The following is a 20,925-nucleotide window of genomic DNA, read 5'->3' as shown; positions in this document are numbered from 1 at the left end:
AGATTCATGTACATAAATGAAGGATCACCATTGAATATACTTATATGATGTCATTTTATTGCTACACCCCGCACAACAGAAATTGTTAGAGGTGTTCAAAAGCTTGAGGCTGACCGTAGGTCAGGTTGTCTGGTTGTCTTTCTGCACCTTTTTCTGAAACCGCTGAACAGATTTTAATGAAACTTGAAAAGAAATGTTCATGATTTCTTCTTGCACATATTGTTAGGAATATGATTCGATCAATCAATGACCTTGACCTTGAAAGTTAAGTCCTTGATTTTGCCGAAATTGGATATAATTGACTTGAACTTGTTATTAATGTTTGTATTCATACTTTGACATAACAACCCTTTAACAATACCTTCAGACTGATAACTTGATGTGATCTGGACCTCAATTTGACATTGACGTTAATGATAAAAATAATGTACTGAATTTTGCTCTAATTGATCATTTTTTCGTTATTAACGAGTGGTTTGGTTAATTCTTGGTCAAAACAGCTTATTCAAAATCAGTTTTGATGAGCAACTCAAGTTTTTCCTTAAGCTTAAAATGACATTGACTTTTAAGGTCGAAATATTGAGTTTTGTTAAAATTGGCTAGAAAAATTGTATAGGGCAAATCAGTTTATAAGGTAATGTCTTCAAGTAGGTCAAACTGAACTTTATCTTGGCGTTCATATAGCCTTGACTGGCATATGGTATTCTTTATTAATTTTTCCCTAAATTGATCATAACCTTTTTATCAGTGGAGTTCTAAATACTCGGACAAACCATATAATTGTCGTGTTAAGTAGTTCAAGTATGACATTCACCTTACAAGACCTTGACAGGTTCGCCAAAAACATTGAATTTGCTCAGGTTTGCATACTTTTGTAATTAGTAGACTGATCTGATTTATATTGGAATAAATACCGTAATAGTGTATAAATCTAAGTATGTCATTGTCCTTTAAAGTCAAATTATTGAAATTTCATACATTTAGTCAACGTTTTACACTTTGTAATCAACCATATAACCCCTTCCAACAGGAAATACTTAATATATTAATAAATAAATAGTTTTTGAAAAATAAAGTGGTGACATTGACTTCTTTCAACATATTATTTTATTTTTTTTTGTATTTTATAACAGAGAAAAATAACGAAACCGATTCACCAGTACAAACAGAGGAGAGAAAATATCAAAATTACAAGAAGGGTAAGTTAATTTTACACAACCTACATGTTAAGTAAAACAGTGTGTTTTTCTGTCGTCAGTACATGTCATCTTTCTCGGAGTGTTAGAGTTGTTTACATCCTTTTTGCAACAATATCTTATAGTGACATCGAGTCAGATGGCAAGGGCGGCAGCTGCCGTCCAAATAATTTGCCAGATTACTGTCATCGGTGTCCAATGCGACTGACATTGACATGAATTTGTGTCGATACGTTGTAAACAATTCGATTCTTACACGGTAAGATAACTAGTTCTACAAATCAGAGACATAGATATCTATATCTCTGTACAAATACATTATGCCGCAAAATTTGTTGAAAATCTTTGTTGCCTTTCAAAGCCCCAATTTAATAAAAAGTGTTATTCAAAACTATTCATTGAAGGTATGTATATTAACAATTATATATGTACGCGACTGAAATGGGGGTGTTCCCTCAGAAGCAAAGTCGACAAAATATACACAAAAAATGCAGACTCGGTTTGATTGAGTCTATTCAAGACGGACAATAGAAAAGTGCAACATCCTTCGCGCTTCCTTGCACCGGCTTTTAAAGTGGTATTCATTTGTCAACCATTAAAGTGCTAAATTATCAATGATCCAAAGGGCTTGAAAAATAATATTAACAACTGCGAACATACGACCATATTTTGTAATGACTGTAAATGTTTGACTATATTTAACGAGTTTGTAATCATTTGTATATGGTTGCCTGAAATGAGATAATTTGAAATGTCAACATAAAATAATATCGAATATAGATTATATGATATAAAAGCCCTTATTGCAGCTCGATGATGTGAATAATAAACGTAACGTAAACAATACCGTTGTCAGTTCATCAAAAAAGCTAGGATGAAAACATCAAAAAGTCTGGGAAAAAGAGCAATTTTCAATTTCAGTTTTAAAATTTTCTATGGCAGGGGAATAACCTCTTAGCAGGTAATAGGTACACCTTGCCGCTTTAATGTCCGAAATCATGTGATTAACCTGAGATGTAACACTTATCTAACGAAACAAAAGCCCCTTATTATGGCAAACTTATTAACTGTGACATCCATTTTACTTCATTAATCTGTCCTTTTATGTACATTTACCTCGAGTGTCGGTAAGCTTAAACTATTTCAACAAGTTGCGTCAACATTTTTTATAAACAGAAAGGTTATGTTTCTGCATATAATGTTGGCAATTAACATATACAAGGCACTGTTAATTTCCAAACAATTACATAAACAGCCCTTTTTAGCAACGTATGAAAACCTGTTTGCGATTTTAATACTACGGTATGAATAGCCTCTTTCCGCAAGATGGATAAAACTGTTCGAAAAGAATAAACTTGTATGTTTAGCCACTTCCGACAGGTTCAATATAATGAGAATTTTAGCCTCTGTCCGCAATTTGATATAATAGTTTCAATTATTGACATAAAACATTACTTCGGCATCTAAGAGTCGGATATAACGGCATTTAACGCTTCTATCAGCAAGTGGGGTATAACGGTATTTACTGCCTCTGTCAGCAAGTGGGATATAACAGTATTTACTGCCTCTGTAAACCAGTGGGATTTAAAAGAATTTACTGCCTCTGTCCACAAGTAAGAGATAACGGTATTTACTGCCTCTGTCAACAAGTGGGATATAACGGTATTTACTGTCTTTGTCAGCAAGTGGGTATAACAGTATTTACTGCCTCTGTCAGCAAGTGGGATATAACAGTATTTACTGCCTCTGTAAACAAGTGGGATATAACAGTATTTACTGCCTCTGTCAGCAAGTGGGATATAACAGTATATAAATAACACATGGGTTTGTGGGTAACAGTAAAAATATCATCCCGAGGAAAATACTGTTACCCGAGGCGTAGCCGAGGGTAACAGTATTTTTACGAGGGCTGATATTTTACTGTTACTCACAAACCCATGTGTTATTTATTTTATTATCCCGAACAAAAATACTGTGATGATCTGAAATTGTCAACTAAATCTAACTGTAACAAAAAAAACAAGAGTAACAAAACTAAACTGTCCTTACCTTTTAAGCTTTAAGTGTACTTTAGGCCTACTTGAGAAATTTTCTTTTTCTTTTATTCTTTAAGCAAGTGATGATATCTACAAATCATAAACATACAATAAGCTAGGTTTTATTTAGAAAACAAAACACTAACCCATTTACACGGTTATGATCTGTGAAATCTGATCCTTCTGTTTCCAGAATATTCTTAGCATGGTTTTGACAAAATAACGATGATATCCTATGTTTGTCCACCATATCTGTAACGTTTCACTGATTAAAATTGTTAAATAATCCTTTGTTGCATGCTTAAATCGTCTGCATGTTCCAGTTTGACACATAATTATTGGAGAGGTCATCAATACACTTGGAGTATTATTCAACTTGGATATTAAGTAATTTAGTGCCAGATTTATTGGAGCTTGGATTTTGAAATAGATTTAATTATTCTTGTGGATTTTATTGTTGGAATTATTCTAAAGTGTTCTTGGATTTAACTTGGATTTATCTGTGCTGTTCAAAAAAAAGGATCATTCCAGGATCAGATTAGACATTTAAGATTTACATTTTTATTTGGACTTCATGTATTTATAAGCATAAATTGTATTTCAATTTTTCTTTAATAATTTTTCTGTAATAAATTTGTTATTGTTACAAGTTTGTTGCTGGCTTTTCTTTCTCGTTACGCCTGGCTCGTAACACAATAGCCATTTATATGTAGTAGATCAGAATAATTTATCATTCTTGTGTCCTGCATACCTCTGGAGTGAGATCTATCCGCCTATGAAGTTTCATGTTGATATCTCAAATGCTTTTGTAGTTATGCTCTGGACAAAAATTAAATATGAAAAATAACAAAGGGCAATAACTGAAAAATAATGCACGTAAGGTTAAAAGTTTTGTGTGCTGCACTCCTCCCCAATGAGATCTATCCACCTTTGAAGTTTCTAGTTGATACCTTTAATACTTTTTGAGATAAGCTCCGGACAAAAAGCATGAAAAAAACAAAAGGCAATAACTAATAATTATAAAGAGTATCATATTTGCGCACAGCATTCCTCCCCAATAAGATTGACCCACCCATGAAGTTTCATGTTGACATCTCAAAGACTTTTGAGTTATGCTCCACTCAGGTGAAAAATAACGTATAAAAATTAACAATGGGCAATAACACAAAAATTATAAAGGGTAGAGTTATTTTTCTTGCTCATAACATTCCTCCTCAATAAGTTCTTTCCACCTAACGCAAGAAGTTAACATTTCAAAGACTTTTAAGCTCACCTGAGCTTGCTCAGGGTGAGCTTTTAGGATCTTTAATGTCCGTCGTCCGTCGTCTGTCGTGCGTCGTCCGTCCACATTTGTTCGTTAACACTCGAGCGGTCACATTTTTGCATCAATCATCATCAAACTTTGTCAGGATGCTAATCTAGTTGATAGCTCGGATGAGTTCGAACATGGGTCATCTCAGATGAAAAACTAGGTCACCGGAGCTAAAATAGAAAAACCTTGTTAACACTCTAGCGGTCACATTTTTGCCTCAATCATCATGAATCTTTGTCAGAATTTTTGTTTAGGTGATAGCTCGGATGAGTTCGAACATGGGTTATCTCGGATGAAAAGTAGGTCAAATGAGCTAAAAATAGAAAAATCTTGTTAACACTCTAGCGGTCACATTTTTGCCTCAATCATCATCAAACTTGGTCAGGATGCCTATGTGATAACTCGGATGAGTTCGAACATGGGTCCTCTCGGCTGAAAAACTAGGTCACAGGAACTAAAAATAGAAAAACCCTTGTTAACACTCTAGCGTCCACATGTGTGACTCAATCATCATCAAACTTGGTCAGAATGCTTTTCTATGTGATAACTCGGATGAGTTCGAACATGGGTCATCTCGGATGAAAAACTAGGTCACAGGAGCTGAAAATAGAAAAACCCTTTTTAACACTAACGTCTACATTTATGACTCAATCATCATAAAACTTGGTCAGAATTCTTGTCTAGGTGAAAGCTCGGATGAGTTTGAACATGGGTCATCTCGGATGAAAAACTATGTCACAGGAGCTTAAAATAGAAAAACCTTGTTAACACTCTAGTGGTTACATTTTTGACTCAAGTGTCATCAAATTATTTTGTTTTGTTTTTTTATATTCACATATCCTTTAAATTGGTCTATAAGTTTGTTTTGGTGATTTCTAGGTCAAATTCGAATATGGGTCATCTCGGATGAAAAACTAGGTCACACCACCCAAATATGGAAAAAGCTTGTTAACACTCTAATGGTCACATTTTTGACTCAATTATTCATCAAACCTGGTCAGGATGCTTGTCTTGGTAATTGTTCAGAAGAGTTCGAACATGGGTTATCTCGCATGAAAAACCAGGTCACCGGAGCTAAAAATAGAAAAATCTTGTTAACACTCTAGTGGCTACTATTCTAGGTCAAGTCCGAATATGGGTCACCTGGATTAAAAACTAGGTCACAGTGCTCAAATATGGATAATCCTTGTTAACACTCTAGTGGTCACATTTTTGACTCACCTGTCATGAAACTTGGTCAGAATGCTTGTCTAGGTAATTGTTCGGATGAGTTTGATGGGTCAGGTGAGCAATCTAGGGCCATCATGGCCCTCTTGTTTAGAGATATGCTCCACTCAGGTGAAAAATAAAGTATGAAAAATAACAAAGGGCAATAACTCAAAAATTATATTGGGTAGAGTTATTAATCTAGCGCACAACATTCCTCTTTAAGATCTATCCACCTAACGCAAGAATTTGACATCTCAAAGACTTTTTTAGAGAAATGAACCACTCAGGTGAAAAATGTAGTATGAAAAATAACAAAGGGCAATAACTCAAAAATTGGGAAATGTAGAGTTATCACACTTGTGCATTGCCTACCTCTTGAGTGAGATCTATCCACCTATTAAGTTTCATGTTGATATCTCAAAGGCTTTTGGAGTTATGCTCTGGACAAAAATTAAGTATGAAAAATAACAACGGGCAATAACTGAAAAATAATGCTCAACATTCCTCGCACCAGTTCCAAGTAGGAAAAATAGGACTTCATTTTAAAGCAGATTTCAAAATGAGTTGCAAATGCGAAGCAATATGCCTTCCGTTGTCTTTCTATAATTATGTTAACCATGAAAAACATTTTTATTTACTATACGATGTACATGCACACATATGCATATTCAAAAACGCACGCACACATTATTTAAACTCGCTGAGCTATAAGTGATTTCAAAAGTGGTTGTTTTTTATTGTTTTTTTTGGGGGGGTTGCTGCCTGTATTTGTAAATAAATTTATTTGCTAATTAATCATTGTTCTTTCAGTGTAATGATTGTGAGAAATATATTAGTGTCATGGAGCAATACTTATCGTGGAATATTTAAAATAAAAAGAGAAACATAATCCCTAAATAACGCCAAAACGGCAAAATTGAAAATGTTGCAAACAGAGCCTGTCCATCGGGAACACTTTCATTTGTATGCTGTGAAAAGGGTTACGCCTCAACGTGACAGTTTTAAATGTATAACCATACATATACTAGGTACCCAAGGTAACCATCTTTCGTGAACTAATCAAAAAGTCCCGGATATTTGTCTAAAAATGGCACTTGCAAATTGACTATGTTTGTAAAAAACTTAACTGAAATAATTGCTTTATTAAAAAAAGTATCGTGTTTTTTGTTGTTGTTTTTTTTGTTTTTTGTTGGTTTTTTTTTGTTGTTGTTTTTTGTTGTTGTTGTTTTTTTTTTTTGTTTTTTGGGGTTTTTTGTTGTTGTTTTTTTGCACTTTGATATGATAATGCATATAAATTGCTCTTTATGGACTATTGTTGTATTATAACGGGTAAAGGAAACACAAACTACATAAATAATGTTTGTAAATTACAAAAACGAATTGCTAAAATCATTTTACAGCAACCACAAAGATCTCCGTCTGGACAGATGTAAATACCAGTTTTTAAAAACTTTAAATAAAATGGCACCGACATATATGACAGAACTGATGACTTTATCAGACAACAATCTATTTAACTGAAAATCTTGGTCAAGAAAAGATATTGTATTATGGTCAAGACCTAAACAAATTATGTTAAAGACACATTTTCTTATTTTGGCATGAACATTTGGAACAATATACCTTTATATATTCGCGATGTTGATAACCTTAAATGTTTTAAAGAAAAATACAATACATCTTGATGTGCATATGAATGAATGAATGAATGAATGATGCAATATACGGATATACAAATTATTATAACTATTATTATTATTATTATTTTATTATTAAAGAACCGGTAGCAATGTCTTCGTATGATAGATTCAGCTTTTTAACACAGTGACCCTTTATGAAATTAATTTTTTACATCCTTTTTTCATATCCAAGGTAACCGTCTTTCGTGAACTGGATAGAACTTCATTCCCTTCAGAACACTAAACACTATCTATCTTCTTTATTACATTTATCAATGTGGCCATACCACGTGACATTTCGGGTACGTTTCACCGATTCAGAGGAATGCGTTTCTTGATTACTTTACTGTTATTCAAGCGATTTTAATCAAATAAGGCGCAGTGACAATGATGTCGAAAATAACGTCATAGTCACGTGGTAACGCTACACTGATCAATATTACTCGTTCAACAAACAATTTACAACTCCAGTAACCATCTTGCTGGGGTTGTGGGAGAAAGTTGGAGAATTCGACCGAGTTTAATCTGCACTGTTGCTTAAGATTGCTTTCGTCCAGTGCCATATGAGTAAAAAGTCTTTTAATAGAACTAATGACAGGTTTTCTCGTGGACTTTCTCTCTTCATGAATATGAAAGTGTTAATTGAAGTGTTAATTCACTGAATGAGTAAACATATTTCGCTTTATACATAGTGAATGTAGACGCCTTTAACATTGTTTATATATGAAGCTGCCAGTAATATTGTGTATGACCAAAATAAAGAAGTAATGTACATTGTTATAGTTTATTCCCTCCTCATAAGATTTTGGAAAGGATTCATCATTCACTTCAGTTTTTCTTGGACGAATTATATATATTTACCAAAATGTTGCATTAATTACAATGCACCTTATCAGTACCATTTTTTTGACAGTTTTTCCCTGCGGTCTGAAGACCGCAGGGTATTGGTACGCGTTTAACTTTTGAGGCATGGAGGAGCACGTGACCTGTTTTCGGTACATGGAGGAGCATGTGATCTGTAAACCGTACATGATTGGTTTATTGACCTTTTCGAAAACCTAGCTAAATACCGTTTAACGGTACGTTACGGATTTACCTCTAGGGAATTAGTCCGAATTACACCTAATTAACAACAAAAAACTATTACGTGATATTTCTAATTTTCTATAATTAGTTTACCGTTTAAGATGGAAAAACTTGAATGATGTGTTTGAAAATTATCAATGTTTCTTTAATATCTATCTGAAATTTTACAAACAATATATTGTTTATACTGAAAATCTACAAAATTAAAATATTCGTAGTGGCATCTGCCATACTAAATAGAGATATTTTCTGCGTAAACTTGTGTGTTTACTTTATTTTTTTTCCCGGAATTATTCAGAAAATGGTATTTAATTATTTTCTTAAAAAGAAAAAATTGTTTTATGTTCGACTTTCTCCGGTCTCATGTCTTTAACGGCCACCAGTTTCCAAAGACCTTCTTCCATATTGATCCATTATTGTCATCTATATTCCTGATACAAACGTTTATTTATCCCCCAAACAATGTTGAAAATAGTTAAATTAAATATCTTAATATTTTTAAAAATGTTCCTCGCAGGAAACCATTTTACTTGTATCTTTCATGTGAGCTACTTAATCTGCGATATACATACTAGAATTTCGTGGATAAAAGATAGACTCAAAATAAATGATATAAACAGGTGTTTTTCACCCGATGTTAATTAAGGCCTTTTTCCGATAAAAATTATTGTTTTTCCTATAATCTATAGGCTAATAGGGGCTCCTACCGAATTGCAATATAAGGAATAAAAATCATTCCAGTCCGTTCAATAGTGTAAATTGTTGAAAAAATAAAAAATGGGCATTATTTTAAGTGTGTAAATACTATCAACACAATTTAATGATGAGGGCTATAAGAAGACTGTTGTCTATTAGCAGTTGTTTTTGTGTCGCCTTTACGGAGTAGTGGTGACATATAGGGATCACTTCTCCGTCGTCTATCTGTCCGTCTCTCCGTCCGAGCAAACATTTTGGGTTGAGGGGCTATGAAACAGTAAAAAGAACAAAAGAGAACACTAAGTTATTTCCGTGATCAAAGGGTTTATGGGCTAGTAGCCCTTAAGATAACAAAGAAAATAACATAGAAAATAGCCCCTAAACCCAAAATGTTGGAAGGTCCGTCTGTCCGTCCGTCACAAAACTTGTCCGGACTATTCCTCATAAACTACTGGTGCAATTTCATCCAAACTTTTCAGGAATGATCAGTACCAAGTCTAGTTGTGCATATTGTCAGCATTTTGCGGTTTAATGATTTTTGTCAGAGTTCTGGCTCTTTAATAATTTTTATTTTAAAAGTTTGTCCGGACTACTTCTCTTATACCACTAATGCAATTTCAATGAAACTTTACAGGATTGATTTGTAGCTCAAGTCCTTGCGCATATTGAACAGGTTTTCCGGTTGAAGATTTTTGGCCGAGTTATGGCCCTTTGATAAAAAATGTGTTTTTTTCTGTGTGTTGCCAGATACACAAAAGCTTGTCCGGACTACTCCTCATAAACTACTGGTGCTATTTTATCCAAACTTTACAGGAATGATCAGTACCAAGTCTAGTTGTGCATTGTCTGTCTGTCTGTCCGTCTGTCACAAAACTTGTCCCCACTACTCCCCATAAACTACTGGGGTAATTGCATCCTAACTTCACAGGAATTTATGTCGCTACTACTCCGATCACTTCTCCATCGTCCATCTGTCCGTCTGTCTGTCCGTCACAAAACTTGCCCGGACTACTCCTCATAAACTACTGGTGCAATTTCATCCAAACTTTACAGGAATTATCAGTACCAAGTCTAGTTGTGCATATTGTCAGCATTTTCCTGTTCAATGATTTTTGTAAGAGTTATGGCCCTTTAATAATTTTTATTTTTATAGTTTGTCCGGACTACTTCTCTTATACCTCTAATGCAATTTCAATGAAACTTTACAGGATATTTACATATATTACACAAGTTTTCCAGTTGAATAATTTTTTACTGAGTTATCGCCCTAGAATATATAACATGTTTTGCCCTGTTAATCATTTTTGTGTCTTCCACTACACTGAAGCTGCAACATGAAATTGGCCATCATGAGGCGACACATGTGATCACTGATCGCTCTTGTGTATTATTCCATTAAAATTATTATACACTGAACAAAAGTTCTAACCGATCACCCTGAGTTTTCGCTTATATATGAAAAAGAATAATACCAATAGATCCGACTTTTATTTTATTTCGAAGAGAATGAACACATTGAGAATAATAAAATTATAACATTTTCTATTTAAATAATACTTTATCGATATTTAAAAAAAATAATTTATATGAACAGCCACTCACCTGTCTGATAGAGGCTCCAGCATTCAACATTCCAACTGCTACGACACGATCCTGCATCGACATTCGTGCCATGTTTTATGTTTTTTCACTTATAAAGTTAACAAGGATTTATGCAATGTAAAATTTAATACTCACCGAGCTCTGCACGAACATTTCGTGCCAAAATGTGTAAACCGCACCCTGTCTCCCGCGTGAGTGCATGGAACCGTATTAAATTATTTTTCTTTCCATAAATCGGTAGATAATGACACAAAAATCACCTCTGCAAAATTTTATAAGGATCTATACATATCATAAAGTAAGTAATCAAAATTTAAAAAGAGATCGGTTAGAACTTTTGTTAAGTGTATTTATAATTTCTTGTGATTAATCTATGCATATCAGCAGCAATTTCTTTTGGTCAAGCCCGACCTCTAATAGTAACTGTTCATAAACGCATAGCATCCTGTATTTTTTAATGTCTATTGTGTAGCCTTTCAAGCTTTATTCAAAAGTTTATCAAATTTTCTTTCAATATCATGCCAAATCATTAACAGAACTCTCAAACAATGTAGCTATCAATCTAAAATGAAATGCAAACATCAGTCTATTTGCCGATCGGCCATACTGGTTAAGTAAAGCACTTTACAGATTGGTTTCAAATTTTTGAACGGAAAAATATACTCGTAGCATGGGCAAATGTTTCGTTTGAAACTAATGCTTCCATTTGAATTTAAGCCAATCAGATTTCGTCCACTGTGTGACGGCCATTTGGCTGCATAAGAGATTTAATTAAATAAAGGATTTAATCATGATTTTTTGATGTGACAGTTTAATTATTTTGTTAAAAGTTATGTATTTTACTTTTGTTCATGAATAGGTCAAAATTAATGTAAATATACGCTGTCTTAATTGTTTTTTTCGTTCCGCAAGATTTTCTTGCGTAGCGTGCTCTGGGTTTTTGACTAATTTCGATATGACGTTGCTTTGCCCAGAAGCAAAAATATCTCAAAGCGATGTCATATGTATAGGACTATGTACTAAGTCAGTTCTGGTTAATTATATCCAGGAATACCGCAAAGGTAAATGCTATCAGATTGCACTCTTGACAAACTGAGTGAAATATTTAACAAACACAATATAAACGTGTGCTTATGTTATTGATTGTCTATTAATAAAATACTAAAACATAAAAAAAAATTGGCCTGATTTCTGAAAGTAACAATAGCTTATTTAATTTACATGTTGAGTCAATATTTATTCACATTTAGTCTAATGATTATTACTTGCTCATTTCAATATTTACTCTATACAAAGCTCAGTTAGTATCTGAAAAGAAATAAATAGTTTAACATATATATAAATACAATTTTCTTTTATCATTTATTCTTTTTATCAATTTCCAATTCTAGTGTAACAACATAGGGTTTTATTATATATTTCAGAGCTGAAAGATGGTCTTTTTGAATTCTACAAAACAAGACACAGTAAAATTTTCCTGTCGCCTCTTTTTGAAGAGAAAGACACTCCATTGACTATTTTCTATATCAGACCAGAACTGAACTCAGATGATAAAATATTACAAGGTGAATCATTGTTGGAGATGTTTAGAACTGAAACTAAGCATAATCGAGAGATTTATGTAGTCGCAGATGCTGGAGTCGGAAAAACTGCATTTTCAAAGTATTTAGCTAACGTATGGTGTCAAGCGCATTACCCGGACAAAGACATGAATACATATTTGTTAAAAGATGATATAGGCTGTATGCAAGAATTTAATTTCTTATTCCTAGTGTTGTTGCGAGATGCGGACGATTTATGCTCTATAGATGATCTCATATTTGAAAAGATTGTTTCAAACTTGGGTCTAGAACAAAAGTTTCCCGAAGATGTCCTGCTCAGAATTTTGAAAAATGAGAAATGTCTCGTTATTCTTGATGGACTTGATGAATGGATCCACCCAGAGAAGAAATGTTACAGATCGCCACGATCAATCCCCCATAGAAATGACCGAGAAAAGTGTACAATACTGACCACTACGCGACCATGGAAATTAGGACTTTTGAATCTAAATTCGTGGCAAATAGGAGAAAAGGTAGAACTTACAAAACTAAGTAAAAAGTCAGCAGTTACACTAACAGAAAGGATATTACAAAGATTGAAATCTTACCCGAATAAGGATGCATTACAACGTGATGTCACAACGTTCATATCAGAAATCGAAAGCAGACAAGGCGAAGAACTTACTTTTGTGCCCCTACTTTTGATATATACAATTTGTTTATGGTGTGACGGTGTTCAAATAGGAAATTCAAAGTGTGAACTGTATATAAATATAGTAGAACTGCTCTTATCAAGAACGATTCAGAAGCATGGAGATCTTCAACAAGTTTGTGACCTTTCTGATAGTGACACCCAAGAATGCTTTGCTGAACATGAAAACTGTACGAAATACTACCCACTCCTTATGTGTTTAGGGAAATTAGCCTATTATACGTTATTCAATGAAACAAGAGAAAACACGCTGGTATTTGATGGATCAGTTGCTAAAAAATATCTCACACCAGACGAGATGAAATTCACCCTTCACTCAGGAATGTTGTCAGAAAGTACAACAAAAACACTAACAAAAAAGTTTAGTAAAGTATCATTTTCCCACAAAACAGTTCAGGAATTTTTTGCTGCAATATTTGTAAGTTCTGAAAATGAGGCTCAGAAATCTTTGATAGAAAAATGTAGAACTGTTCAAGACATTCTGGACATGTCACAAATATATGAATTTATATGTAAAATGAATGCTGACCTGATGAGTGCAATATCAAATGATGTGATGTCTGTGATAAATGAAGACGAGAAAACACGCCACTATAGAACTAGGACAGGTAAATGGAGATTGAGTGACATATACAATATTCCATTGTATAACTTACAGAAAATGTTCATGTCGTGTTTACAAGAAATGCCTGAAAGTGAAAATATTCAATTATGTTTACAAGATTTCTTCATTGACAAGAAAACCGAGGACAGTGAGCAGTTACAACGTATGTTTAAACAAAATAAAGCCAACATAAAATCGCTTTATATATACATCAGTAATACTTCCAGCAGTTTACGTGAAATTATAGATTTGTTCTCTCTCACAGATCTCAGTAATGTATCGAAACTTTACTATAATTGTGCCAGGCAGAAGGAGGCTGAGATAAATCTGATATTGTTTCCCAGTTTACAGGCCGTAAATTTGATGTGGGGTGAATGGACAAAAAATCTGAGTAAAAATTTACCGCGATTACAAAACTTACAACATTTATATATTACAGAGTTCACGTTATCTCACAAAATACTGGAAACAATTTTCAATTTTATCTCCGGTCAAAAATCAATGAAAGAGTTAACATTGAGGGGGTTAGACTGTAAAAATCATGGCCGCCATAATTGTAAGGGATTGAACTTGGACTTGTCTCAACATTCAACTCTATCAAAGTTAGACTTGCGGTGGTTACCTTGGAGGCTACAATTAAAAATATCAACACCGTCAATAGTTAATGTTAGGTTAGAATTCATCAATCTAGATAAAATTTCAATATTGTCACGTGACATGTTGAATATTGAACGTGTGAAGTTATACATGATAGAAATGCCTGCAGAAAGTCTACAGAACTTTATTACCGTGCTTGAAAATCTGCCGCAGTCAGTAACAGTAGAGATGACCGCCGTTACACCGGAAACAGAATATAAAAGTGTTAGAGAAAACATTTGGAGATCACAAACTTTTCATGTGATACACGACTACGACGACAATGATGACTTTTGGGGCATTGAGTTCAAAACCATAGGAGTTTTATTTCGAAACCAAGTGCCTATGTTGCAAACAAGGAAACAAAGTAAAGGGAAAACATTGTACAATAAACTGAAGAATTTTTTTCAATAATTATGCCCCCTTCAAAGAAGTGGGGGTATATTATTGTTTTGCATTTGTCTGTCGGTCGGTCTGTCGGTCCGTAGACCTTATGGTTTCCGAGTGATAACTAAAGAATGCTTAGGCCTAGGAACTTCAGATTTTTTTTGTGTAAGCGATCCGTTAGCCATGGCATCTTTTAGTTCAAATAACGTTTCCTAATCATTGTGAAAGTGTAATTTGTACGGATTATAAAGGGACTTTTATCAAATAAAGGTACGAATTTTCGTCAAACATTACTTAAATTGATTAAAAATGAGTATTAACAACTCGGATAGTGAATCTATTTCGGATGACCGTGACGAACAACACGAGGCTTCAGTTGGGGTTCCAACTGTTTATTTAAAAGAGTATGATGTGTTTGGATGGCGCAAACCTGGCAAGCCATTACAATGGTTAGAACCATCTGAGATCTACACTGAACTAATTAAAGTGGTGGTACCATGTTATATAAAAGGATTGCAAAGGGTTCGAGGTATGTGGCGGATCCACTTTGCAACCCTCAATGACAAAGTTAAAGTAACTGTAATGGCAAGTGGGATACACCTTAGGGGAAGGAAAATAAGTGTTTTGAGTACTTTCCCCACGCGCCTAGATGGAGAACGTACCGTGCGGATACGAATAAAAACATTCTGTTGACGATATACGACGAAGAAGTGATAAAACACAACTTGACGCTAAAAGGGATCGAAGTCATATCCATGTATCGTCAGAGACTAACCGTAAACGGAACTGTAACCGTAAACTGAAAACGGTGACAGGATTGTCACAGTATCTGCTCTATCCTGCAAAATTCACCGATTTCGGTAAATACTCAGCGCACGTGATTCATACCGTCGAGTAATGAAAAAAGGCCGCGCAAATGTAGAAAGTGTTTATTAGACGGACATATATTCTCCAGCTGCCCAAATGACTGGGTTTGTTGAACATCCAATCAGCTTGGACACAAAGCTTCGGATTGTCTTTATAATAAGGACATAGAATCAGAACCCAACGCCGATTCTGATACTGGTTCCGAGCAATCCAGCGACTCTAATGCATCTCTGAAGTACATGTTAAAAGCTTTACTTTCGCCGTTCAAGCGCAAGGCCCGAGACCGGGGACAACAATATCAACATCTCCATTAGCATCATCGGGAATAGGTCGTGGCTCTATATTACAGAATTCTATGGGGGAAAGTATTCTTTCTTATACTACCCTAAACAAGGACAAACCTCAACTTGTTAAAGAGCGTTCACCGCCAACACCCGCTGACGAGTACAGGGAGAAATGTAACGTTTGCTAATGATTGCTGTATATTTTAATGTCACTTGGAACATTGTTTGTTTTACAAATGGAACACATTTGGACTTTCATGTAATTAAGAGATTATTACAAGATTGTACATTAATAACGTGGGCAGTAGGTCTTCAAATCATTTTTTTTCGGAATTCAGTGCATGAATGAATGCATAAATTATGATACATCATTTAAATGGTATATAGTTAATTAAAAATGTAACATGTTATACCGTATTACTGGTGCACAAGAAACAAATTTGACATGGCCTTATAAATTTGTAAGCGTTGTGTTGAATTTTGTAAATAGCATACTTATAATTATTGACGCTTTACTATGTAAGCGCGCAAAGAACTCATGGAAAACACGAGAAACATTCAAAATAGTTTAGATAATTTCATAGTAATTGCGACATTTGGGTGTTGCGATCAACAAAACATACTTATTTCTCAATGTAATACCGGTCATGTTTGTGTCTGCATCTGTATAGTACATGTATATATTTTACACAGAATTCAACTTCATTTATTTTTTTAATTTTATCAAGCATTCACATACAGATGCAGTGTACTTACATGTTGCGGTGCATAGGAAATTGATTTTTAAAAATTATGCATGTATGTGTAATTTATATAAAGTTAATACAATTTATGTAAATTTGTTTTATGTCCGCGTACAAGATTTGTAAAGCAAATCTGTGATGCTTAAAACAAATATTCTAAGATGTTATCAATATGTTAATGTATGTTCATTAATCTCAATGTTTTTGATACATTCTATTTATATGTTAACGAAACCACAATTTTTTTTCACAATTTATACATGTACTTTGGAAATTTACTTTCGTTCTATGCTCGAGTACAATTGCTTCCAAATCCGAAGCTTTTATAACATATGGGACATTACAAGAAAGCTACGTTTTGATATTACATTTTCGAAACCTTTTGTTTCGCGATTTCGTCAAGGCTTCAAGTTTGTTTGTTTGTTTCATTATTTTACGCCTATTCCCAACAGTAATTCAGTCATATAGGCGGGTAGTTTCCTAACCATCGTTCCTGGAGAGTTACACCAGTACTAGACTACCTTCCTCCGCGCTAAACTACCAAAGCATCTCCCGGGGATCGAACCCACGCCAGAGAGGTAACTGGATTCGAAGTCGTCGACTCTAACCCCTCGACCACGACGGCGGTACAAAGCTTCAAGAATTATGCGTTTATCACAAGCGTGCACATTGTACATGTCAAGTTACAAGAAATATTTTACATATTTCAATTTAATATGTCAATCAATTTCTCAATATGTTTATTTATAAACTTCATTTTGGTTTCCTAAATGTACAGGGATTACGTGCGAAGCCCAAACGTTTACGATTTTTAGAATGAGTAAATCAACAAAAATTAGATATATCATTTCTCAAAGAAACTTACTTTACAAATGATATGTTGGAAGATGTTTAAACTGATTTTAAAGAGTATCACATTTACAATGCATTTGGACCTACGACTCACTCAAAAGGTTGTGCTATATTAGTTCGCAAAAATATGTGCATTAAATATAATGTCATAAACGATATAATTGACGAAGAGTCTGGGAGATTTGTGCTTTTAAATATTGACATCTCGGGAACAGTTTTCTCCCTTTTGTTAACATATACGCACCAAATGACAAACGTTGTAGAAATAACTTTTTCGAACTTATTAACAATAAGATTGAAGAAGAATCATTAGGCTTAAAAATTATAGGAGGTGACTTTAATGATGTACTCAACGAAACAGACAGGTATACTCATTCCAACTCGCGCCCTAAATCATCAGAAAAGCTTAAAAATCTAATACATTCACATAGTCTATGCGATATCTGGAACCTTAAAAATATAAACAAAATGCAATTTACTTGGAAACGGACTATTGGCGCGGAAAAAAAGTCGCGTTGATTTTTGGCTTATTGAAAAAAGCATGTCACCTTAAATCGCCAGCTGCGACATAAGACCTGCACACAAATAATGTATACTGACCACTTAGGTATCAGTCTAAAAGTAAATATTCCTAGTAATCGCGGTCCAGGTTATTGGAAGTTGAATAATTCTCATTTAGAAGATAATGAATATAAAAATCTTATCATAAATACCATTAGTTCTGTTCAAAATGAATTCAAATCTCATGACATTGATCATAGAACAATGTGGGAAATATTAAATACAGCATTAAAGAAAAAAATACTTATTTCTCAAAACTTAAAGCTAAACATAATAGAAACCGATTAAAGAGTTAAGAAAAAAGACTTTCGCAGCTATACGAAACATTTCATTCGCATAATTCAGATACATTACTTAAACAAATAAAAGATTAAGAAATCGAGACGATATATATAAATAAAGCACAACCTTTGATAATTTTTCGGGATATGTGTGTATATAATTTTATATACATTTTTCAGAAATGTTTGCTTGCTTTGTATACAATTTTATGTTATATTATAACTTTCATATCAGCATTGTTTTATATGTTTATATGTCATTTATTATTAAATGGCCATTTCACAATTTTATGTTAGTTTGATAACTTTCATATCAACATTGTATTATATGTTTTTCCGTCATTTATTATTAAATGGCCATTTCAATTTCAAAGTGTAGTTGTTATTCTTGAAAATTATCAAACAGAGAAAACTTCTTCAGGCAAAGATACAACAAATTGAAATGTTGACATAAAACTTAATTTATTGCAAAATAAATGTTTTTATGGTCACTTACAAGCTTCATGGTGGGTTTCATCAGGTCTTTAGTCATAGGTCGAAATATATTTGGTTCGAAAAAGCCGTACTAGTAAGTACACTAAGGTTATCGTTATGAGTAAGTACAATGTGAAAATTTATGCTGATTAAGTCCGCCATTTTAGAAGAAGAAAAAATTCATAACAATTCAATAACCCACCATCCCACCCACATTCAGTATGCAATTTTGGACAAGTTTATGAACATTAATAAGGTTTTGTGTTTGTATATAATTTTATATACAAATGAATTTTCTTTACACTTCAAGATATGTGTGTATATTAATTTCATACACAGTTTTAGGCAATATTCTTAGGTTGGGCAATATTCTTAGAACCCAAACTTTGATAATTTTTCGGGATATGTGTGTATATAATTTTATATACATTTTTCAGAAATGTTTGCTTGCTTTGCTTGCTTTGTATACAATTTTATTTTATATTATAACTTTCATATCAGCATTGTTTTATATGTTTATATGTCATTTATTATTAAATGGCCATTTCACAATTTTATGTTAGTTTGATAACTTTCATATCAACATTGTATTATATGTTTTTCCGTCATTTATTATTAAATGGCCATTTCAATTTCAAAGTGTAGTTGTTATTCTTGAAAATTATCAAACAGAGAAAACTTCTTCAGGCAAAGATACAACAAATTGAAATGTTGACATAAATAAAGCAAACGGTGCAAAAATACGATGTACAGCTCATCGATGAAGGTGAGAAAAATACGAATTATTTCCATTCGTTAGAAAAATCAAAACAAACAAAAAAAAGTTCTTAACTCGTTAAAAATTGACGGAAAACAAATAACCAACTTTAAGATGTAATGAACGAAGAGGTAAAATTTTACCAAAATTTATAAACAAAACATGTAGACAGTGAGAATTAAGGGGATTTTTTTTCGATAACACTGTTTTTAAGAAAACACTTAAAGACAAAGACTTAGAATGTTTGATAAATATAAATGAATGCGAAAGCGCACTTTTTAGCATGAAAACCAACAAAAGTCCAGGTAATGACGGACTTACAGTCGAATTCTATCGTACATTCTGACATCACTTAAAATTTTTAAAAGTAAATTGTTATACCGAAATGCATAAAGAAAACGAACTTTCGGCTTCTCAGAAAATCGGTGTTATTTTTCTATTATACAAAAATGGAGACCCAGAAAATATTGAAATATTGCGTCCAATATCGTTGCTTAATAACGGCTACAAAATTTTAACTCTGGTACTCGCGATTAGGTTACAAAAAATACTTCCGAAAATTATAGACAGCGATCAACAAGGTTACATAAAAATCGTTTTATTGGTAATAACATACGACAAATATCAGACGTTATTGACTATTGCGGAAAACATAATATTGATGGAAACCTTTTGTCTTTCGATTTTAGAAAGCCTTTCGATACGATCGAGTCTGACTTTCTAGTTAAAACCCTTGAAAAGTTTAACATTAAACCAATGTTTATTCGCTGGATAACGTCCCTTTACAATAATATTTCGTCATGTATATTAAACAATGGTTGGATATCAAAAATCTTCTCCCTAACACGTGGTCGCAGCCAGGGATGTGGAATTTCTTCTTTCCTTTTTTTATCATCGTTGCCGAGGTCCTAGCCAAATTATTTCGAGAGAATAATGACATTAACGGAATCTCAATAAAAATAAACAATGAAACTTTTAATCGTAAAATGTCACAACTAGCCGACGATAATACAATGTTCTTAAAAAGCACAGAAGACATACAAAATGCATTTGAAATTTTTGGAAAACATTCTGGTCTACAACTAAATTTGCACAAGACAAAAGGTGTAAGATTAGGGAATAACTTTGATTATTTAAAATTAACTTACATAAAATGGAGCGAAAAAGTGAAAGCTTTAGACGTCTTTTTTGGCACAAATAAAAAAGAATGCGAACAATTAAACTGGGAAACGAAAATTCAAAACTGTAAAATTTTAATTAATTCATGGAAGAAAAGAAAACTTACTATTTATGGACGACTCACTGTTATAAAATCAATTTTATTTCCAAAATTTACCTACTTAATGCAATTACTGTACTTTCCAGAAGAGATACAGAAAAAACTCAACTTATTATTATATACATACCTCT

General features: G+C 33.3%; 1 protein-coding gene across 1 annotated transcript in view; it reads left to right on the top strand.

The window, feature by feature from the left end:
- Window positions 1–18,657, top strand: part of LOC132718254 (uncharacterized) — a 49,824-nt gene extending 31,167 nt beyond the window's left edge. The window contains exons 5-6 of the mRNA XM_060701902.1: window positions 1,134–1,199; window positions 12,241–18,657. Of these exons, the coding sequence (XP_060557885.1) occupies window positions 1,134–1,199; window positions 12,241–14,723 (2,549 nt within the window). The 3' untranslated portion in view covers window positions 14,724–18,657. The remainder of the gene's footprint in view (window positions 1–1,133; window positions 1,200–12,240) is intronic.
- Window positions 18,658–20,925: the final 2,268 nt, after the last annotated feature.

Source organism: Ruditapes philippinarum, unplaced genomic scaffold, assembly GCF_026571515.1.
Source record: "Ruditapes philippinarum isolate M1 unplaced genomic scaffold, ASM2657151v2 ctg2868_1_1_1_1, whole genome shotgun sequence".
NCBI lineage: Eukaryota > Metazoa > Mollusca > Bivalvia > Venerida > Veneridae > Ruditapes > Ruditapes philippinarum.
The sequence above is the reverse complement of the archived record's forward strand: the minus strand, read 5'-3'. Positions and strand labels throughout refer to the sequence as shown.